Below are 24,110 nucleotides of genomic sequence, written 5' to 3'. Positions count from 1 at the left end.
ACCTCCACCCCGGCACGGACCCCCCCCCCAACCTCCACCCCGGCCCGGCACGGACCCCCTCCCGGCACTTCCCCGGAGCCCAGCCTACTCTAACCACCCCCCCCCCCCCCCCACCCCCCCCCCCCCCCCCCCCCCCCCCCGCGACACACACACAACCCGAGACACACCTCTCCTCACGCATTCAGACTGCGGCCACGCCATTGCCTGCCCAGAGCCAACCCTCCAGGCCGTCACTCACCTCCACGCTGGCCGGCGTGAGCTGGAGCACCGGGTCACGCCGATGAAAAGGAGGTTTAATTTACGTCGACGTGAACGGTCATCACGTCGACGGGACTTCGGCCCATCCGGAAGGGAGAATATCGGCAGGCCGAAAATCGGCTGCCTTGCGCAGACCCGTGACATTCTCCGCGGCAGCGGCGACATTAACGCCCCGCCGACTTTTCTCCCTTCGGAGACTTCGGCAACCGGCGGGGGGGCGGGATTCACGGCGGCCAACGGCCATTCTCCGACCCTCTGGGGGGTCGGAGAATGACGCCCCTGAAGTGGGACTCGGATCTGGGGCCGTGGTTCTACCTACTAAGCCACATGTGAGAGTCTCCAAAAGGCAATGAGGAGCAAAGCATCATAGGGTGCATTACTTTGAGAAAGGTTATGTCAAGTGGGAAGTGCTAGGGCAGAAGGCAAGTGCAGGGCAGGAGGCTGAGGAATTCCAGGTGTGGTGCACAAGGACAATCTGCTGCCGTTGAGAAAGGCGAAACCATGGAAATTAAAGTCGGTGAAGAAATTACCTGGGCCCAAAATTTTCACTGCGACAGAGAAGCTCTCCATGTGTAAGAATGTTGGAAGTGGCCAGAAACCTAAGTCTCGCCTCCAAATACAACACTTTTCACTTTGCAGGGGCAGGAATGGGGACATTTTACCGAAGGAGCTGGCCAGTTAATCATCAGGTGGCTCCACTGAATGGGATTTTGGCAGGCCTAGAGTGTGAAACCCAAGTGTCCAGATTGGACCAATTAAAAACAGGTCTGAACTTAGTGAAATTGTTTTAATAGCCAGCGTACCCCTTTAAAGAGATAGGGGGCGGGATCCCCTCAGCCCTGGGCCGGGCCGGAGAATCCCCGCGACCGGCACGCATCGCGCCACGCCGCTCCGATGTAGAGCGGAGAATCGGCGCCATTGACGCCGCCGTGGTTGGCGTGGCGCCGGTTGAGGGCCGCTCTACGCTGCCCCTCCCACCGATTCTTGGCCCGGGATGGGCCGAATGGCCGTCTTAACAAACCCGAGTCCCGCCAGTGCCGTTCACACCTGCTCTCAACCGGCGGGACCTCGGCATGGAAGGGTCTGGGGGCGGCCTGTGGGCCGTGGGGGGGCGACTCCGGGGGGGGGGAGGCCCTCCGATGTGGCCTGGCCCGCGACCGGGGCCCACCGATCGGTGGGCCGGCCTCTCTGGCTGGGGGCCTCCTTTCTTCCTCGACGGCCCCTTACAGCCCTGCGCCATGTTGCGTCGGGGCCGGCGCGGCGAAGGGAGCCACTGCGCATGCGCGTGTTAGCGCCGGTGCCACTGCGCATGTGCGGACCCCGCGGCGCCTAGTTCACGCCGGGATCAGCAGCTGGAACGGCGTGGATCGCTCCAGTGCCATGCTGGCCCCCTTGTAGGGGCCAGCATTGCTGATCCTGAGGCCGTGCTGACGCCGTCGAGAAATGTGACAGCGTTTCCGACGGCGTCAACACTTAGCCTCAGGATCACAGAATCCTGCCCAGGGCTCCACTCTGGATTGGGTGTCGGGACAGCTTTGGAGGAGGTCAGATTCTCTTTGGTGTAGGTCAGGTGCCCCTTGGGATAGGTCAGGTGCCCTTTGGAATTGTTAAAAGCAGGCATAAATGTGAGTAAAAAGTGCAGAAACGTATTACTGCAAAGCTCATTGGAACTGTCAACAGACCTGTCCAAATCAACTGCCAAATCTATCAGGGGCACCCGTCAAAGCGATGTGTCAAAGGAAGCAAGCTGTCGAGATTTTTAAAAGTCCTGCCTTTTAAATATTTGAAAGAAATGTCTGGAGTGTTAAAAAATGATTGCTTGCTAACTCTGTCTGTTGACATAAACCTGCCGATTTCCATCACTGGATTAGTGCTGCATGACTAATTTCACAACCATCCATTATCACAGTAGTGTTCCTCCTAGTTGAGTTTGGTTGACAGTTGGCATGGTTAAATTAGTATCAAATGAACTCCTCGCCTTTTGCCCAATGACCAGAATGAGGGATATTGAAATGCAAGTTATCAACACCTTTAATAGGGAGTTGGCGAATTCGGAATTAGCACAGAAGGAACAGGCTGGACTCACGGAGCTTTCTTGGGTTTTCCCATTGTATTGCACTCTGACAAAAGGATCCGAAGCTCCATTGAGATCTCTGGGAGCCAGGTTTCTGAGAAGAAAAAAGAAAGAGTTTGCATTTATATAGCACTTTTCAAAGGCTCACCATGTCTCCAAAGTACTTTACAGTATAGTGTACATAGTGAAACGAGTGCCGGTAGTTTTGGGGGAAGGTGAGAGTGCACAGTGTGGGTTTTTTTAAAACAGGGGCTGCTGTAAAATAAATGGAAGTGAAACAAATAGAAACGGCTATTTTAAAAAACGTCTTAAGACTTATAAAAAAAACTTAGATGGTTTAAAAAATATCATTCACTACAACGACACCATCGAGATGTCTTATTTCATATGGGACACAAATGCCCACTGTGAATCGGGTTAAAATGCGCAGCCAGCGGTGAGGATCGACTTGGGTATTTCAGTAGCGAGGGATGGAGAGTGGTAAGGTTAGAATTCCTCGCAACACACTGACAGCACAAAGGACTAACAAAGGACTGAGCGTGTATTACTGTTCCTCTGTTTTTTCCTTTGCCTCTTGTGTGGAACATGCCCTTTGCAACTGTGGTACAGAGAAGTGAAAGGGCTTTGATCGGAGGGTGACAGAGGACTAGGCTGGAGAAAAAAGAAAGGTGACTGGTGCAACCCTCTCTGAGTATTCCACCTCCTCCTGATTTAAAAATAAGCTCAATGTAACCTGATGCTGCAGCCACAGAATTTCCACAGGAAGGCATTTCTGAATGATTTGTTGTAGGAAGCCTTTTACAACCTGAGTCATAACCAGCGCCTGCTCCAACTCAGCAGAGGTCAACCCACAGACCCCCAATTCAAACAAATGGCTACAATTGAAGTAATCGCGTGGACCATTCCTGGGCTCACATATACCTCTGGATTCAGATCAGTAGTTCACACTGGAGCTTACTAAAAACAGCCCAACTTCTGGACTGTGTCTTCCATAGGCTTCTCCTCAGAGGATGAAGCAACATGGAGCTGCCATGGTGAGACCCACCGCGGGGGATGCTGCCGGGGCCAGCCTAAAGTCCTTTGACTTTGGGCAGAACTGGAAGATCCCAGCTTGGGGGGAGGGAATCCCGGCCTTCATTGCTACAATGAAAGCTGCTGCTAAAATTTACAACCTGCAAGGTTCAAGGCTTTTGACCAGCTGTTTGCACAGTTGATTAACTCTTGACACCACTCCCAGGAGTTTAAGAACAGTTTGGTTTGTGCGCAAGACTCACAATTTGCTGGTGAAGTAGCGGTGTATGAATAAGGCATACTGCTATTAACAGGCAGGTCAGTCAACTAGTTCAAAGGATCAAGAGATTCACTATGAGCCAGGTTCACTCAGCTCCTTTGCAACCTGTTTCTTTCATCGCACTGCTATCATCTCACATATCAGATGGAACTTTACACCCGTGACCAGCCCTCCAACCACTGGGAGCTGACAAGAAGGTGGGAGGGGTGTAATGCTGGATGGCATGCTATGGGTGCCATGTTTGTTGTTTACCCGCTCCACTGGTATTTTACCAGCAATAGGGGGGAGGGGGGGAGAGTGGAAGGGCATGCAGCCCACCCTCTCTTGGGTCAATTGAGGCCTTAAATGTTCAATTAATGGTCACTTAAGCGCCCCTCCAAGCTCAATTGTTGGTGGCACTGCTGGTGTGTGTGTGTGGCGGGGGGGGGGGGGGGGGGGGGGGGGGGGAGACTGGGTCAGGCCAATAGATAAAACCTGGTGGTTTAGTTATAATGGTAATCTTTATTGTCTCAAGTAGGCTTACATTAACACTGCAATGTAGTTACTGTGAAAGGCCCCTAGTCACCACATTCCGGTGCCTGTTCACGTACACAGAGGGAGAATTCTGAATGTCCAATTCACCTAACAGCGCGTCTTTCGGGACTTGTGGGAGGAAACCGGAGCACCCGGAGGAATCCCACGCAGACACGCGAAGAAAGTGCAGACTCCGCACAGATAGTGACCCAAGCGGGAATCGAACCTGGGACCCTGGAGCTGTGAAGCAACTGTGCTAACCACTGTGCTACCGTACTGCCCAGTTGGGGGCTAGGGATGGGGTTCCTCTGTTCAGCCACTCTGTACCCCATGGGACTACCCACCCCACAATGCCTCACTTACGCTCTCACAAACCCAGGCTCTCAACCCCCTTGCCAGACTGGCAGCCCCAGTAGATCCCACTGGCCCTACTGAGACGAGAGTTACTGGTCATTTGATTGGCCAGAAGCTCTTAAAGGCAGGACTCCATCCCAGACGTGAGTGGAAGTCGCACCCTGGGCTAATAACTGTAAAGTCAGAATGGGACTTGCCTGCCAAGCTGAGGTCCCTCCCCACCCCACCGACAACCCTTCACCCAACCCCTGACTGTTAAGCAGGGGTGCAGGGCTACCAGTAAAATTCTACCCTCCAGTCAAATACATTGAAAAAAATATTTACACCGAACAGTGCAGGGAAGCCAACCATGTGAGATACAACATTCTAGCAAGATCCGGTCCACACCATAACACATCTAATTTATTAGGGTCAACAAAGACATTCAAAATCTGAGCCCTTCGGGACGTGGGAGGTATAGAAATCTGACAAATAAGTCAACCCTTGGGATATACTTGCAGACTTCCTAAAGTCCAGACATCTCAGCTTGGAATCTTCCGCTGTTAGACACACAATGGGCAACTGAGCGACCCTTATCCTGTCAAACAAGTCTTACTATCAAATTGGGATCTTGGAGAATCCTGAATGATGACTCAGCATGAGAGTTTTTAAAATAAATTTAGAGTACCCAATTCATTTTTTCCAATTAAGGGGCAATTTAGCGTGGCCAATCCTCCTACCCTGCACAACTTTAGGTTGTGGGGGCGAAACCCACGCAAACACGGGGAGAATGTGCAAACTCTACACGGACAGCGACCCAGAGCCGGGATTGAACCTAGGACCTCGGCGCCGTGAGGTAGCAGTGCTACCTACTGCGCCACCGTGCTGCCCTGCTCAATATGAGAGTTAATAGCCATTCACCAGACCACTAAAATACCTACTATGTCACCCAGTTGCCAAGTTGCTGAACAGATCACTCCCTCAGGGTTAAAACTATTGGCCAGTCCATCCATGCACAGGTTTGGAACAGACTCATTCATCTCTTTGTGGCTGGATGTGCGAGTCCCTCTCCTCTCTCAGGGCAAATGTGTGAGGGTTTCTCATGTGTGGCACGGCCAGGTTCACTGTCCGCGGATGTGGAGCTACAATTGCTTGTGGATGTTTGCGAATTGTGTTTTGACGGGCGCACAGTTAGTATAGCAGATAATTAAATCTGTTTGAATGATGTTGGGGAAAGCAGACATCCCTGACCTATTCCACTGTGCGTTGAGGCTGTGTCTGTGTGATCTATTCTTTGTGCAATGTGTCATGAAACCCAAGATTTATCATGCATCATCAGGCACCCTTAATTAACTGCACAGCCTTTGCAGACAGAATCTGTCAGACCATGTGCTGCATCTGAGGTGCTCAACATCCAATGAGTTGCTTTCTAAATATCTTCTCCATATTTTCTACAACTAGCTGTGCGGCATCGTTCAACATTTGATATTTGCAATAAAAATATTTGCATTTTTATTTCTTGCGGGAGGTGTACAGAACTATCTTTTGATTCCGATAACATTGAGGTAGGACAGGACTGAATGGGAAGAATATAAACAAATCTCTTTGTTTATGATTTACCAATGCCCAAGGATAAATCGCCTCCACATTTCACAGGGAGAATTCGATACCTAGTTCCAAAGAATGAAACTCTAATTAAACATGATTTACTTTTTGAGGATGTGATAAATCATGATGTTCTGTTGTAAATCACAGCGTTTTACAGTGGAAGTCCATTTAATCATGATGGGGCAAAGTGAGGGAGGGGTGAGGAGTGGGGAGTGGGGGAGGAGAGTCAGGCAGAGGGGGGAGAGGTGAAGACTCAGGCAGAGTGGGGGAGGAGGGTGTAGAGTTGAGCAGATTGGGGAGGGAAGAGGTGTGAGGTGGGTGAGGGGTGAGGTGTCAAACAGAGTGAGAAAAGTGAGGACTGGAGCAGAGTGGGGAGGGATGATGGGTCAGATAGAGTGGGGGCAGGGGGAGGAGTCAGAGAGAGGAGGAGGGGGGGTGTCGGGGAGGGAGGTGCAGAGTGGAGCAGATTGGGGAGGGGAGAGGTGTGAGGCGGGTGAGGGTGAGGAGTCGGACAGAGTGAGGAAAAGTGAAGAGTAGAGAAGAGTGGGGGAGGGATGAGGGGTCGGATAGAGTGGGGGCAGAGTGGAGGAGCGGTGATGAGTTTGGCAGAGTGGGGAGGAGTGAGGAATGGGGCAGAGTGGGGGAGGGGTGATGAGTTTGGCAGAGTGGGGGAAGGGTGAGGAATGGGCCAGAGCGGGGGAGAGGTGAGGAATGGGGCAGAGCGGGGGCGAGGTGTGGAATGGGGTAGAGTGGGGAGGGGTGATGAGTTGGGCAGTGGGGGAGGGGGGAGGAATGGGGCAGAGTGGGGAGGGGTGATGAGTTTGGCAGAGTGGGGGAAGGGTGAGGAATGGGGCAGAGGTGAGGAAAGGGGCAGAGCGGGGAGGGGTGTGGAATGGGGCAGAGTGGGGGAGGGGTGATGTGTGGGGCAGTGGGGGAGGGGTGAGGAATGGGGCAGAGTGGTGAGGGGTGATGTGTGGGGCAGTGGGGGAGGGGTGAGGAATGGGGCAGAGTGGGGGAGGGGTGATCAATTGGGCAGAGTGGGGGAGGGGTGTGGAATGGGGCAGAGTGGTGAGGGGTGATGAGTTGGGCAGAGTGGGGAGGGGTGTGGAATGGGGCAGAGTGAGGGAGGGATGATGAGTTGGGCAAAGAGGGTGAGGGGCGAGGAATGGGGCAGAGTGGGGGAAGAGTGATGAGTTGGGCAGAGTGGGGAGGGGTGTGGAATGGGGCAGAGTGGGGAGGGGTGAGGAATGAGGCAGAGTGGGGGAGGGGTGTGGAATGGGGCAGAGTGGGGAGGGGTGAGGAATGAGGCAGAGTGGGGAGGGATGATGAGTTGGGCAAAGAAGGTGAGGAATGGGGCAGAATGGGGGAAGAGTGATGAGTTGGGCAGAGTGGGGGAGGGGTGAGGAATGGGGCAGAGTGGGGGAGGGGTGAGGAATGAGGCAGAGTGGGGGAGGGGTGTGGAGTGGGGCAGAGTGGGGAGGGGTGATGAGTTGGGCAAAGAAGGTGAGGAATGGGGCAGAATGGGGGAAGAGTGATGAGTTGGGCAGAGTGGGGGAGGGGTGAGGAATGGGGCAGAGTGGGGGACGGGGAGGAATGGGACAGAGCGGGGGAAGAGTGATGAGTTGGGTAGAATGGGGGAGGGGTGTGGAATGGGACAGAGTGGGGGAGGGGTGAGGAATGGGGCAGAGTGGGGGAGGGGTGAGGAATGGGGCAGAGTGTGGGCGGGGTGTGGAATGGGGCAGAGTGGGGAGGAGTGTGGAATGGGGCAGAGTGGGGGAGGGGTGATGAGTTGGGCAGAGTGGGGGAGGGGTGAGGAATGTGGCAGAGTGCGGGAGGGGTGATGAGCTGGGCAGAGTGGGGGAGGGGAGGAATGGGGCAGAGTGGGGGAGTGGTGATGAGTTGGGAAGAGTGGGGGAGCGGTGTGGAATGGGGCAGAGTGGGGAAAGAGTGATGAGTTGGGCAGAGTGGGGGAGGGGTGTGGAATGGGGCAGAGTGGGGGAGGGGTGATGTGTTGGGCAAAGTGAGGGAGGGGTGTGGAATGGGGCAGAGTGGGGGAGGGGTGAGAAATGGGGCAGAGTGGGGGAGGGTGAGAAATGGGGCAGAGTGGGGAGGGGTGATGAGTTGGGCAGAGTGGGGGAGGGGGAGGAATGGGGCAGAGTGGGGGAGGGTTGAGGAATGGGGCAGAGTGGGGAGGGGTGGTGAGTTGGGCAGAGTGGGGGGGTGAGAAATGGGGCAGAGTGGGGAGGGGTGATGAGTTGGGCAGAGTGGGGGAGGGTGTGGAATGGGGCAGAGTGGGGGAGGGTGTGGAATGGGGCAGAGTGGGGAGGGGTGGTGAGTTGGGCAGAGTTGGAGAGGGATGTAGAATCGGGCAGACGGGGAGGGGTGATGAGTTGGCCGAGTGGGGGAGTCGTGAGGAATGGGGCAGAGTGGGGAGGGGTGATGAGTTGGGCAGAGTGGGGGAGGGTGTGGAATGGGGCAGAGTGGGGGAGGGTGTGGAATGGGGCAGAGTGGGGAGGGGTGGTGAGTTGGGCAGAGTTGGAGAGGGATGTAGAATCGGGCAGACGGGGAGGGGTGATGAGTTGGCCGAGTGGGGGAGTCGTGAGGAATGGGGCAGAGTGGGGAGGGGTGATGAGTTGGCCGAGTGGGGGAGTCGTGAGGAATGGGGCAGAGTGGGGAGGGGTGATGAGTTGGCCGAGTGGGGGAGTCGTGAGGAATGGGGCAGAGTGGGGAGGGGTGATGAGTTGGCCGAGTGGGGGAGTCGTGAGGAATGGGGCAGAGTGGGGAGGGGTGATGAGTTGGGCCGATTGGGGGAGGGGTGTGGAATGGGGCAGAGTGGGGGAAGAGTGATGAGTTGGGCAGAGTGGGGGAGGGGTGAGGAATGGGGCAGGGTGGGGGAGGGGGAGGAATGGGGCAGAGTGGGAGGGGTGAGAAATGGGGCAGAGTGGGGGAGGGGTGATGAGTTGGGCAGAGTGGGGGAGAGGTGTGGAATGGGGCAGAGTGGGGGAGAGGTGTGGAATGGGGCAGAGTGGGGGAGGGATGATGAGTTGGGCAGAGTGGGGGAGGGGGAGGAATGGGGCAGAGTGGGGGAGGGGTGATTAGTTGGGCATAGTGGGGGAGGGGGAGGAATGGGGCAGAGTGGGGGAAGAGTGCTGAGTTGAGCAGAGTGTGGGAGGGGTGAGGAATGGGACAGAGTGGGGATGGCTGCAGCCGGGCAGAGTGGGTGGGGGGGGGTGGGGGGGGGGGGGGGGTTGTTGAGGTGTAGTGCACGGTCTGGGGGATAGGTGGGGGGAGAAGGGAATTTTCAAATTAAAATCATATTGGAGCTTGCGAGAACTGTAGGCTCATTCTCATTGAATTGGACTGGGTTTGTCTACACCTGGGAAAACAGTTTTGTTTGGTCCAAGGAGAAGATTGGGTTTTAAATGGTGACTGCGGGACTGACATTTCACAGAATATCCCCGTACGACAAACACATCGGTTTGATAGCCTGTACGTTTGATCTGTGATGTTTGACATGCACAAGATTTCTGTTTATAAAGATGGATATGCACTCGGCTCAGTTGATTGCCCTTCTAGAGAGAATATTAGAATTATTAGCATTTCCCCAAGAATTATTGTATTTCAATTTTCTTTATCGATACTCCTTATTGCTCTGCTCTGACATGGCTGAGACACTGGGTCTGTCTGTGCCATTTACTGTCAGTGTCACTGGACAATCAGTCCATCTCTCTCCTCCCTCTCTCAACAATTACTGCTGCAGCACCACTCTTAGAGTTTGCCTTTTCCTTTACTTTCTGAAACAAATGTTCCAAGCTCAGAACCCCAGTTGTTCAGCAGATGGCGAGATTTCAGACAGATACAGATTTGCTTTGGAATAACGATTACAGAATGAAGCTGGGTGACTCAGCAGGTGCATACATTGCCTATGACCTTTTATAAACTAAGGAGGCACTTCACCATATTTGAAAATATGAAACCATTCAATTTTACTTTCAAATCACTTTGCTATTATTAATGTTCTATCAATGTTCAGGTGAGTTCCATTTTGGAAGGTTTCAATGTAATAAGGCTGACAATGATATCTGATAAGTTAGTGTTACATTTGCACTTGGCAAAGTGTGAATATGTCTTTTTTCGGTCTGTTTAATGGGTTCTACTGAACTATGAGGCCAACTGGAACACTCCTCCAATATTTTTCGAAGCAAATGGGAGCTTGGCGTGTTGACGCATCAAGATCCTGAAGGAGCTGAGATGAGGTTACATCATTAGATCGGTGGTGTCCCCTACATGAGGAATCCACCAGTCAGACCATCAGGTCTCTGGCACATGCAAAGAATTAGCCAAATGCTCAAACGTGACCCCCAACGTGCCTCAAATGTAGCCACCCTGGATTTAATGGAGGTGCTTTTGAACTAATGTGTGTAACCTGCTCTCCACAGGCAGGTTAACAATTATCACAGGAGGTAGAGACTATCATAGGGAGGATCATTATCACGGGGGCTAGAGGACTATCATAGGGGAGGATCGTTATAACAGAGGATAGCTGACTGCGGTAGAGGAGGATCATTAAAAAAGGGGGTAGGCACTATTATAGGGAGGATCATTATCACAGGGGTTAGAGCACTGTGTTAGGGAGGATCATTATCACAGGGTGTTGAGCTCTGTGCTAGGGAGGATCATTATCACAGGGGGTAGAGCACTATCATAAGGAGGGTCATTATCACAGGGGGTAGACCACTAGCTTAGGGAGGATCATTATCACAGGAGGAAGACCACTAGCTTCGGGAGGATCATTATCAAAGGGAGGATCATTAACACAGGGGGTAGAGCACTTTCATAGGGAGGGTCATTATCACAGGGGGTAGACCACTATCATAGGGAGGATCATTATCACAGGGTGTTGAGCTCTGTGCTAGGGAGGATCATTAACACAGGGGGTAGAGCACTTTCATAGGGAGGATCATTATCACAGGGGGTAGAGCACTATCGTAGGGAGGATCATTATCACAGGGGGTAGAGCACTATCGTAGGGAGGATCATTATCACAGGGGGTTGAGCACTATCATAGGGAGGATCATTATCACAGGGGGTAGACCACTATTATAGGGAGGGTCATTATCACAGGGGGTAGAGCACTATCATAGGGAGGATCATTATCACAGGGGGTTGAGCACTATCATAGGGAGGATCATTATCACAGGGGGTAGAGCACTATCGTAGGGAGGATCATTATCACAGGGGGTAGAGCACTATCGTAGGGAGGATCATTATCACAGGGGGTTGAGCACTATCATAGGGAGGATCATTATCACAGGGGGTTCAGCACTATCATAGGGAGGATCATTATCACAGGGGGTAGAGCACTATCATAGGGAGGATCATTATCACAGGGGGTTGAGCACTATCACAGGGGGTAGACCACTATTATAGGGAGGGTCATTATAACAGGGGGTAGAGCACTATCATAGGGAGGACCATTATCACAGGGGGTAGACCACTATTATAGGGAGGGTCATTATCACAGGGGGTAGAGCACTATCATAGGGAGGATCATTATCACAGGGGGTAGAGCACTATCATAGGGAGGATCATTATCACAGGGGGTTGAGCACTATCATAGGGAGGATCATTATCACAGGGGGTAGAGTACTATCATAGGGAGGATCATTATCACAGGGGGTAGAGCACTGCGCTAGGTAGAATCATAATCACAATGGGGTTGAGCACTATCATAGGGGGATCATTATCACAGGGGCTAGAGGACGATTCTAGAGGGCGATGATTATCATAGGGCTAGCACACTATCATAGAGAACAATAATGATCATGCGGTAGCTTAGGGAGGATCATTATCACTGGGACTAATGCACTGTCGTAGGGGAGAATCATTATCACTGGGGTGGAATCATTATTACAATATTCCCACTATCCATGGGAGATAAATATCACAGTTCAATGAAGTACACTTCAGTAGAGATTTTAATTTAACCCCTCTATAGAAGCAGTTTAACTGGGGAACTAGTGAACCAAGGTGAGCCTCACATCATGGGGGTGTTTAAAGTTCACGTTATACAATATGAACAACAGATCATTTGATTCTCATTTCCCTCCAGCAAACATTGTGGAGCACAGTATTGTGATCATTAAGATGGTTCAGAAGGCATCATTACCCTCAATTCCTCTGTCTCCTTCCACTGCACCAATAAAGACACCCTGTGGGGCTCTCAGCTGGTTGCATATAAATGCAAATGAGAGCCACACATGGATGTTATGCCTCGATTTATCTCCACTGTGACAATAGTTTAAATGAGCGGACAGTGGCACAGGCCTCTCTGGCCCACAGGTTCTGACAGCCTCCACAGATGATAAACATAATAATAATCTTTATTAGTGTCACAAGTAGGCTTACATTAACACTGCAATGAAGTTACTGTGAAAATCCCCTCATCGCCACACTCCAGCACCTGTTCGGGCACATGGAGGGAGAATTCAGAATGTCCAATTCACCAACAAGCACGGGCAGGATTCTCCAATAATGGGGCTAAGGCCCGTGAGAAAACACAGGTGAATCACTCTGGACTTACCTGGAATAAGTCCAGGGTGATTCTCCGATTTGCAGGGGGCCAGCAGGGCCCCGGAGTGCTCCTTGCAGCTTCGGCTGCACTTCCGGTCAGGGGTCGCGCATGCGCACGGCAGCGGCCTATGTCAGCCACCCCGCGCGACATGGCCGACCCACACCGCAGACCGGCACCAAGAAAATAGGCTCCCCCCACATAGCGTGCGCCCGCGGATCAGTGGCCCCCGATCGATAGCCTGGCCGTCCTAGAGGCCCCCCTGGTGAATGATCCCCCCACCCCCCACCAGGGCGGTGTCGTGTTATGTACTCTGGGATAAGACAGGCTGCAACTGGATGCAGCTTTAACCAAAAGATACTCCAGACCTTGAAGTTAGTTCAATTTGATTTATTGAACCAGTAGCACAGTTAGCACAGTTCTCTATGAGTTTGACTCTCTGCTAACCTAAATGTGGTTACTCTGTCTGGCTGAACCAGACTAGCTCTTCGCCACGTGCTGGAGGTGTGATACTGTACATACACCCTGACTCACTCTGTAGATGTACATCAGTGGAAAGAGGCGGAGTGTGAGTGCCTCGCGCCTTTTATAGTGAGATACCACCCCTGAGTGTCCTGCCTGCTCATTGGTCATGTCCTGTTCTCTCTGTTCATTAGCTGCCTGCCTGTGTCTGTCTGTATATCATTATCTGCATGTCTGCATAGCATGACAGGTGGCTGCGGACTGAGTCCACAGCCGCCATGCCGAGTGCCCACCAGGTGGAACCATGAGAGAACCATGCTGGAGGGAACTCAGCCAGCTGCAATTGGAGAATCACCGTGGGGGCCTCTTTTAATGGCCCCCGATTGGCGCCGTGACGACCGCGCACACCGATTGGGAATGCCCTAATAGTTTGAAAGTTCAGCTAGTGACTCACGTTGGGAAAAGGAAAATGAAATCCTGCAGCCTCTCACTAAACCACATAACACCTTCCACAAAGCAGCCCTTGAATCAAGCAAACCCTGACTACATGTCAGCCAATGGGACCAGGCCAACATTGACATTCATCACGAGTTGACATTGGGGATACAATAATGAGAAAGACTGGGAAGTGGTGGAAATGATTTATATTCCATTATGAAAAAAGGAAACTTAACAACATCACATTCTGTTAAACACCCACACGCATACGCTTAGTGAATTACAATAGCTTTCTCATACAATTCCTACCACTTTTACATGCTGCATCCCATGTGACTGCAGCAGAGGTGGAGGCAGCCTTAATTAGTAGCATTATGGCTTTGAAGTGAAAAGACTACTTTATTCTCTGGTGCAGATTTGCATACTGCATGAGGACATGAAAAGCGTTGATACCTTTCAAGATTGTAATCACTGTACTTGTGAGAAGAAACTGACTGGTTTTGTCATTAGGAACAAAACTTTGGAAGCCCCGATACTCAATTTGAAACTGTTCTGTAAGATTGAGAAGCCATTACAGGCTTCACCCTGTATGGTGAATATATGGGCTGGATTGCGTGCGGGGTGGAGAGGGGGGGGTTATAATAACCCCCCCTCACCACCTTGAAAGAGTTGGCTGGCAGCCCGCACTGCCGGCAGCTAAACAGGCAGTGTAGCCAGTTAAAACGGCCAACTCCCGATCTGATGGGAAAGTCAGCCAACAGGACACAAACGAGCAGCTGCAGGTTGAGTGTGTATTTACCTCTGGAAAGGCCAGACAAGATCGATACCAGCAACCATCAGCATAACAAAACACCAGCCATCTGCATATTAATGAGCAATCCCCGGGAACAATGAGCAACATTTAGACACTTAAATCCAAACCAGATTCTTTGGCGCCAGCAGAAGCCTACACAATGGGAGGTGAACGACCACCTCAAGACCGCCCATCGATCAGGGAACCGCTCCAGCATTGGAGAAAATCGATCCAAGTGATTGGGACAAAGTCCAATCACTTGGAACCAGGTACAGGGTCCGCCCCGAAAGGCGGGAAGCCCCTGGGGACTAAAAGAATCAAGCCCAAGTTCAAATCGTTCTTCTTGACCAGGTCACTCAGCAACGCGAACCAACCCTTGACAGTGACCGGTCCAGCCACCGCTGATATCCAGTAAGTCTTACTTCAACGCTCGCTACGAGATAGGCGCTCCTAGCTACCAATCTGTACCAACTTCGAATCCCGCAGCCTCAGAACCCGAACGAAATGCCATGCGTTTCCCTGACCTGCTGGGCCAGTTCCAAGTTAAGTATAGGCCTGTTAGTCGTAGAAGTAACTTAGACGTAGAATTTGTACATGAGTAATGATTACTGTGTATAATAAATGTGCTTTGATTTAAATCTTACTAAGCGGTGTATTGGATTATTGATCATTACTCGGACTTGAACCATGTGGCAGTATCATAAAGATACCTGGCGACTCAAGAGCAAAGGTGATAAAACAGAGCAATTAAACTAAGGCAAATGTTAGCAACATTATTTAGCGACATCCTGACGGGACCCGATCTAGAAGTGGAAAACCACTCCAGGAGAACACAAGAATTTGAATAAGAGATCCAATTGGAAACAGAAAACCACAAGTGTTCAAGCAGTTCTGATCAATAGTCATAATTCGGAAGTGTGTGTATGCATACGTAACTAACAGGGCTATAAGGTAAAACTGATAGATTTTTGTTGCGTCAAAGCTGTCGGAAGTTTGTATATCGGAAAGTAGCGAAAGCCGTACCCGTATTTACAGCACCGCCTTAGCTCCCCTGTTCCAAATTTAAAAGAAGCATTCGGATAGGGAAGATGGCAATGCAGGCAATGCAGCGCCTAATGAACCCCGAGGAATTTGCGGTCGCAGCGACCAGCAGCAGTAGAGTGGGAAAATGTCCCATTTGGGAGGAAGAAATCAGGAAATATCTCAAAGGGAAAGGATGGCCCTTTTGGAATGAATTCTGTGATAACGAGGAATCAGGTCCCGGGAGTATAGGACATACTTGGTGGGAGAACCTGAACGAGATCCACAAAAAGAGCTTAGGGAAAGCTCGCAAGCAGATGGCAATCGTGTCCTGTTTGGCACAATTGCGAGGCACAGAGGAGGTCGTTAGGACGCTCCGGAAAGAAGTAGAGGGCATACATCGGATGAGTGAGGTCGATGTAAGCGAGGTAGAAAAGGAGAATTTAGACTTGAGAAGGAAATTGGCAGCAAACGATGGAGAGGTGGATGACGCCAAAAGGGCTCACCAGACTTGTCTGGTGCACTTAAGCAGCTTCCAGTCTCAATACGAAAAGGCCTATCAGGACACGCAACGTGCAGTCCTGGTACAAGAAGAAACGGAAAAACAGGTAGAGGCATCACAAAAACAGTGTAGTGACCTCAAGGCAGCATTAAGAGCACTCCATGCTGCCACCACAGAACAAAGACAAAGCACCTTAGACCACGCAAAGTGCCGGAAGCAGATTGCAGAGCTGCAATCGCTGCTTTCTGTTTAAAAAGGTTTTCAGGAAACCTTTGGAGAAAGATTAGATCAGGAAGACGGCCCTGATTGGGAAGAAGTAAACAAAACAGCGCAGAGATATGTTCAGGGAACATGTGTGCAGGGAAAGCCACAAAAGAGAAAAGCGCCCCAACCCCCCACACAGCAGATAGTTCAAGCTCCAATGAATCCTGTAACCACCCACCGCACAGCCACATCGGACGATGCGGAATTTCTATATTCCACCGCCTTAACAGTGACCCAATTACGGGACGCGTGCGATAAGATCACACCGTTCCTCCCCACCTCAGACCCCCACCATTTCTTTGCCACAGTTAAACATCAGGCGACCATGTACGGCCTGGATGAGCAAGAGCATGTAAAGCTCACAGTTTTAAGTTTAGATCCGTCAGTAGCAGCAGCCCTTCCCGACCCACAGAACGTAGGAGGGGGCACCCTTGCAGAAATGCATACCGCGACCCTGGATGCGATCGGGTATAACCGGGGTGACCCCGTAGATGGCCTCAACAAATGTAGGCAAAAGAAATCCGAGCACCCCACAGCGTTTGCTGGACGCCTGTGGATTCACTTTGCAGCAGTCTTTGGAGACTTAGACCGTGTCCATTTGTCCCCAGACAACATGACCAAATGGACCCGCACCCTTATCTCCCATGCCACAGAAACAGGACAGAAAGCCTGCGCGAGTTATGATCCCTCAGAGGAGGCCCATAACGAGAAGTGGGTAGTGAAAAGATTGTCCCGCGCTTGGGAGCAATCTGTTCAAAGTAAACCCGCAGTTAAGAATACCGAGGAAAAGCAGGCCGGCGCAGATATGCAGGCAGTACAGACAACACACCAGAACCCCGCATGGGTGAATGAGGGAAAGAACAGCCCCCCAGCCAAATCACAGGAGTGTTACAACTGCGGACAGTTGGGACACTTCGCAAGGGAGTGCAATGCCTCTAAAAAGCCACAGAGAGCGCAGCAGACGGGCACTCTGAGTAAGAAGAAGACAGAGCCCATACATAGCGTTAGCGCCCGTTCAGATCAGACGGACTTGACCGGAACGGATTGACGGTGTACGGGCTCACCCAGTTGGGTCTGCGACACCCTTTGGGATAGGTCCGGATGACCGGTAGTTGCAGCAAAAATTCGGGGACACAGGGTGCTTCCGGCACTATGCGTGGTCTAATGTGCATTGTCTTTGTTCTGTGGTGGCAGCATGGAGTGCTCTTAATGCTGCCTTGAGGTCACTACACTGTTTTTGTGATGCCTCTACCTGTTTTTCCGTTTCTTCTCGTACCAGGACTGCACGTTGTGTGTCCTGATAGGCCTTTTCGTATTTCTCTGGGACACAGGAGGGTCCCGCACCACAATAAATTCCTCCACCCTGTTTCAAAAAGACACGTGGCCCACTACAGCCACTATCACCCTCAGCAGCTTTACAGGCCACCCACAGCAGGGACACATCACAGCCCCTGTGCCCATTCAAATCGGCACCATCACCACCAAGCACCCCGTAGTTTTAGTTGACCTGCCCCACACAGCAGAACACATTCTGGGAATCGATTTCATGAATTCCCACCACCTTTCATTCGATCCAGTCAACCAGTGTGTCTGGAAGATGTCAAAATCCGCAAGAGCCCCCACAACGCTCAACATAGGAGAGTACATGAACAAAATTAGCGCAGTAGGAGAATTTTGGTTCAACCCGACCACGCTTAGCATGGACAAGCAGGTTAGGGCAGTTCTGCAGAAGAACAGGGCAGCATTCGCAACCCACAAGCACGACTGTGGACGGATGACTGGCTCCGTACAAGTAACAGGACCAGACCCTTGACCCCCAAAACAATATGGATTTCCCCAAGAGGCAGAGGGAGAAATCTCCAAGGTAACAGAAAGCTTATTAGAGCAGGGCGTACTTAGATCAGTAGCCTCCACTAATAATGCCCCGATTTGGCCAGTGAGAAAGCCCGATGGATCATGGCCTCTGACCATCGATTACTGGGAACTCAACAAAGTCACCCCCGCAGCAGCCCCCACAGTAGTAACAAGTCCCGAGACCATGCTCAAGCAGGGACTCAATTCCCGATTCTTTACGATTTTGGATGTCAGTAATGGATTCTGCTCCATTCCATTGGCAAAGGCGTGCCAGTACAAATTTGCCTTCACCTTTAAAGCGCAGCAGTACACGTGGACATGCCTGCCACAGGCTTCCACAACTCCCCCTCCATTTTCCACCGACAGCTGGCAAATGGTTTAGCCAAACTCCCTCGCCTCGAATGTTTGGTACAGTATGTAGACGACCTACTACTGCAGACAGACACCAAGGAAGAGCACATTGAGCTTCTATCCGAACTCCTGGAACAATTATCACACACGGTAAACGCGAGATCGAGCATAAAAGGATTGACTCAATTGCTAAATTGCCCCTTCCCCAGAACGTTTCAGCCCTCCGGTTGTTTTTAGGACAGGTTGGCTACTGCCGAAACCACATTGACGGTTTTGCCAGCAAGGCAGCACCCCTCTCAGACCTCCTAAAGAAAGGAGCCCCCCTGGAAATGGCTTCCGCAGCATACAGATACTGTGGACTCTTTAAAACAGGCACTCATAGCAGCCCCCGCACTACAAGTTCCAGACCCGCTTTCCCCTTACACCATAGAGGTAGCGACCACAGACCGCACCGTTTCAGCCGTGCTCCTCCAGGTACGGCATGACCAGCTAAGACCCGTAGCTTACGCCTCCAGAATTTTAGATGCTGTGGAGCTGGGATTTTCAGCCTGTGAGAGGCACCTGCTCGCAGTATTTTGGGCAGTACAGTATTTTTCGTACATTACCGGACTGAACCCCATCACAATTCTCACCGAACACACCCCCACCCAACTTTTACTGGACGGACGACTCAAGGACGGTACAGTTAGTCAGATTCGAGCAGCGAGATGGACCCTTCTCTTGCAGGGATGGGACATCACTGTTAAAAGGACAAAGACACACACCTATTTAGCCGACAACTTACAGTACCCCGGAACCCCCCATGAATGTGAAATTATCTCTCCACACCACAACACAGGCCCCTTTATTGCGAGAACACCCCCCAGAAAGATAGGTAGTTCAAACCAGAGCCCCCAGTACACGGATACATGTGAGCCCATAAAGATCTATGTGGATGGATCTTCCACAGTCTTGGATGGGCAACGCATAACAGGTTGCGGTATCTATGTTGAGGACGCGCAGGGACGCATCCTCGAGGAAACATCGTTAAAAATACACTTAGGCGCGCAGGCAGCAGAGCTCGCGGCCATCGCATATATAGTTGACCACCCAGATTCCTTCCCCAGCCCAGCAGACATATACTCGGACAGCATCTATGTCTGCAACAGCCTCACAGAATTTCTGCCCCTGTGGAAAGCAAAAGGATTTGTGTCCGCAGACGGAAAACCCCTCCCCTCAGCCCCATTGCTCCGTCATATTTTAGAAAGAGCCCAGAACAGGACTTATGGGATAATCAAAGCCCACAGTCACCATCGTTCCTCCCCCCATGGAAATGTGAAAGCCGACACACTGGCTAAAGCAGGTTCCAGGCATGGATACCTTTGGACCCCCCCCGAAAGCGCACCAGTGAGCGCAGTTCAGGTCTCACAGACAAAGATCGAGGATCTAGTAGAGGCCCAGAAGCAGGACACCAATCTCAAGGAGATTGTAAAGGGAAAATATCCAGCTCCCTCTGAGAGGTTTAAAAATGCACTGACCACACATGACGGTGTGGTGTTAAAAGACACCCTTTATGTGGTTCCTGAACAGGACAGGAATCAATTGATTTGCTTGTTCCATGACGGTCATGGACATCAGGGAATCGATCCCACTACAGCCCATCTCAAGCAGCATTGTTGGTGGCCGAATTTAAAGGAAGATGTAAACCATTACATCGAAAATTGTCTTATCTGTGCCCAGAATAATCCGGACAGATATGCCAAAAAGGCTCAACTCAGCCACACCCGACCCGTTAACAGCCCCTGGACTAACCTCCAGATTGATTTTATAGGACCATTGCCCCCTTGCAGGAATGGCTATAAATATGTATTTGTGGTAATTGACACATTTACAAAATGGGTGGAAGCATTCCCAGCCCGCACAAACACTCCAAAAACCACAGCCAAGATTTTGACCCACCACATCTTTACAAGATGGGGACTCCCCCACAGCATTGAATCAGACCAAGGTTCTCATTTTACGGGATGTGTCATGCAGAACGTCCTCACGATATTTGGCATCACCCAAAAATTCCACATAGCATACCACCCACAGTCGAGTGGTATCGCGGAGCGCATGAATCGGACCCTAAAATCCACCCTCAGAAAAATGGTCCAGCAGAACAACACCACTTGGGACTCTGTCCTCCCTTTTGCGCTGATGTTTATACGTAACACAATTTCGACTTCCACAGGTTACACCCCACACACCCTCATGACCGGACGCCCCATGAAAAGCACAGAATATTTGTTAGGTTTGGACTTGACCAGCCCCGAACTGACGGCCCTCCCTCACGAGAAAGCAGTACAGCAATTAGTGGAAAATGTTAAAACGGCTCAGCTAGCAGCCGTAGTAAAATTGGGCACCAGAAAGAAACAGAGCAAGGCTTGTTTCGACAAGACAGTGGATGCAACTAAATATAGTATAGGACAGCAAGTTATGCTCTCTGTATATAACCCCAGCATATTCCTGTCACCAAAATACTCGCGTCCGTATTCCATTGCGGATAAAGTAAGCCCTTCCGTTTATAAAATAAAGTACCCCAATGGTAAGACTGCGTGGTTTCACATAAACCAGCTGAAGGCTTATGGAACACAGTCGAACCACGCACACCACGTCATGCTCGACGCAGCACACCACACCCCGCCCACAGCCAACGTAACCCTACCAACCCCCACCACATCCAGGCCAGCCACGGACTCGACCTCGACTCCACCCCCGCAATATACACTCCGCCCCGGAACGCCCACAGACTGCAGCAGCAGAGACAGCGACTGTGACTCGGACAATACCCACAGCACGCCTCCCTACTATCCCCATGCAACAGGACCCACACCCAGCGATTCTGACTACGATCCAAGTGATCCCTTCATGATCACTTTCCTGAACAAACCCCACCACCGACCACCGAACCACACTGACGACCCCGATTTTGTCCCCACACAGCTAGACACCAATTACTGGCACCGAGATAACTCATTCCGACTCGTCCGCAACGACGAGAGCAACCCCACCTCACACCACGCAGCCCTTTCAGCCCTGATACACTCAAGAGTGTGGCACCCGGAAGAAGAGGACGACCTTGGGTCTGACTCCCAAACCGAGAACCCGTTTGCGATCCTGTTCGCAACCGAGAACTGAGGTGTCCAGATGATGTTTTAAAAGGAACCGCTTGGGAGAAGAGTTGTCCTTTCTGATGGAACCTACAGAACGTTTTATGTTGTTTGTAAGTTTGTTAAATGTTGTATGTCCGACAGGAGAATTCTTTTCTCACTGCCCCACGCCTATTCGGCCGAAAACTCTGAGGACTTGCCTACAGAGACTCACCGTTGCCAGACACTAGTTCAGCAGAAACCTCTGAGGACATGTCTGCAGAGACTGGTTAATGAACCAGACGCCCGCTCATAACTGCCCTTCTGGTTCGAAGGAAAGAACCACTCTGGCAGCCCCACCACGATGACTACATTTTTTGCCCGTTCTTGTCGGTTGTTCAGGCAGTGGAGAAACGGCTTGGGACCCGCCCTGCCTGGGAACCCCCCTCTGGTCTACTACGCTCGGGTAGGAGAGACACGGCATTGGTAGCCGTCCTACCCGGGGACTCCATCCAAATCGTACCCGTCGCGGCCCATACGCACCTCATTTTGTCACTTTCAGTTCAAAAAGTTTTGTTTTGTTTAGGTAACCTTTAGGTTGCCAACCACATGCTATTTACATCCTGAAACATTTGGATTGTAAATTGCACAGTCTGCGAGACGGCTCGCACTGGTTCATTATTCGGAAGTGTGTCTTGTCCTAAAATTTGATTTTTGAAAAAAAAATGAGGGAGTCACACATAGTGACCAATTATAAAGGGAGTAATTGGCACTACAGGACAGACACACTATCGTACGAGATATTAAACAAAGATAGTTACAGACACTATGCTTGTTTCCACAGAACTCCAGAAGCTCCAGGACCGGAGAAGAGAAGAAAGAAAAGGAAAGAGAAGAGCCATGAGGACTTCCTTCACATGGATCAGCATCATGTTTATGGACATTTGGTTGCGCGTGAACGCGAACCCCATGACTTCAAGCCCCCCCGCCGTTAATGTTTCACTTCCCCGCAGTAGCCAGAGCCCAGTCACCAGCGACACCACATCATCTTGGTGTGCCAGGTTTGTTTATAACCTGGTACTCTGTCTTATATAATCGAAACATTACTGGTATTAGCGATACTCTGCTGCACTGTGAGATTATGCGTCTACGGAAATGGAGAAGGAGAGCCTACCGCGCTCGAACCCCGGTATATAGGATCAGATCCCCTATGTTCGGATACGACCAGACCCCCGACCCCCGCGATCTATAATAAAGTGCATTCACTTGCGATTATTGTAAATAAAGAAATGTAAAGAACTGTTCATGAGCAAATTGTATGATCCTGAGCTTGACTGCCAAGCCAGGAAAGGCTGTGTATAAAATGTTATGATTTTGTTTGTATGGTTGAGGAAGTTAGGATAATGAAATGTTTAAGTGAGTGTAGTGTATTAAGAATAGTTAGAGGTTTGCAGTTTATTGTTTTGTAATGCATGTCCCTGTTTGACATAGCGCCCTTAGAATTGTTAGTTAAAAGTTTTTTGCATAGCTATGGTTAGTGCAGAGGCCATGAAGGAGGTGACCCCCCCAGGTCAGGGAATAGAAAGCAACATAGTTATGTGATCCTTCACGCTTCGCATTAGGATCACAAGGAGAGAATGTAGCCAGTTAAAATGGCTAACTCCCGATTTAAAATGGCAAACGGCAAAGGCTGATGGGAAAGTCAGCCAACAGGACACAAACGAGCAGCTGCAGGTTGAGTGTGTATTTACCTCTGGAAAGGCCAGACAAGATCGATACCAGCAACCATCAGCATAACAAAACACCAGCCATCTGCATATTAATGAGCAATCCCCGGGAACAATGAGCAACATTTAGACACTTAAATCCAAACCAGATTCTTTGGCGCCAGCAGAAGCCTACACAATGGGAGGTGAACGACCACCTCAAGACCGCCCATCGATCAGGGAACCGCTCCAGCATTGGAGAAAATCGAACCAAGTGATTGGGACAAAGTCCAATCACTTGGAACCAGGTACAGGGTCCTCCTCGAAAGGCGGGAAGCCCCTGGGGACTATAAGAATCAAGCCCAAGTTCAAATCGTTCTTCTTGACCAGGTCACTCAGCAACGCGAACCAACCCTTGACAGTGACCGGTCGAGCCACCGCTAATATCCAGTAAGTCTTACTTCAACGCTCGCTACGAGATAGGCGCTCCTAGCTACCACTCTGTACCAACTTCGAATCCCGCAGGCTCAGAACCCGAACAAAATGCCATTCGTTTCCTGACCTGGTGGGCCAGTTGCAAGTTAAGTATAGGCCTGTTAGTCGTAGAAGTAGCTTAGACGTAGAATTTGTACATGAGTAGTGATTACTGTGTATAATAAATGTGCTTTGATTTAAATCTTACTAAGCGGTGTATTGGATTATTGATCATTACTTGGACTTGAACCACGTGGCGGTATCATAAGGATACCTGGCGACTCAAGAGCAGAGGTGATAAAACAGAGCAATTAAACTGAGGCAAAAGTTAGCAACAGCAGATAGTGGGACTTCTGCTTACTGGGAGGAAGTCCAACTCTCTAGATGGCCAGCAGTTCTAGTAGTCCTGGTAGTGCCAGAACCCAGTGGTGCGCACTGCTGGGACTCCAATGAGGCCCACAATGCAGAGTACATGGATCCCAGGGAGT

General features: G+C 50.9%; 1 protein-coding gene across 1 annotated transcript in view; it reads right to left on the bottom strand.

The window, feature by feature from the left end:
- The window catches only part of rasa4 (RAS p21 protein activator 4), a 397,794-nt gene that overhangs the window by 146,634 nt on the left and 227,050 nt on the right, over positions 1 to 24,110 (bottom strand). Inside the window, exon 6 of the mRNA XM_072469264.1 lies at positions 2,345 to 2,426. Within this exon, the coding sequence (XP_072325365.1) occupies positions 2,345 to 2,426 (82 nt within the window). The remainder of the gene's footprint in view (positions 1 to 2,344; positions 2,427 to 24,110) is intronic.

This window comes from Scyliorhinus torazame, chromosome 12 (assembly GCF_047496885.1).
Source record: "Scyliorhinus torazame isolate Kashiwa2021f chromosome 12, sScyTor2.1, whole genome shotgun sequence".
In the NCBI taxonomy this organism is placed as follows: Eukaryota; Metazoa; Chordata; class Chondrichthyes; order Carcharhiniformes; family Scyliorhinidae; genus Scyliorhinus; species Scyliorhinus torazame.
Note: the sequence above shows the minus strand (reverse complement) of the source record. Positions and strands in the feature narration are given on the sequence as shown.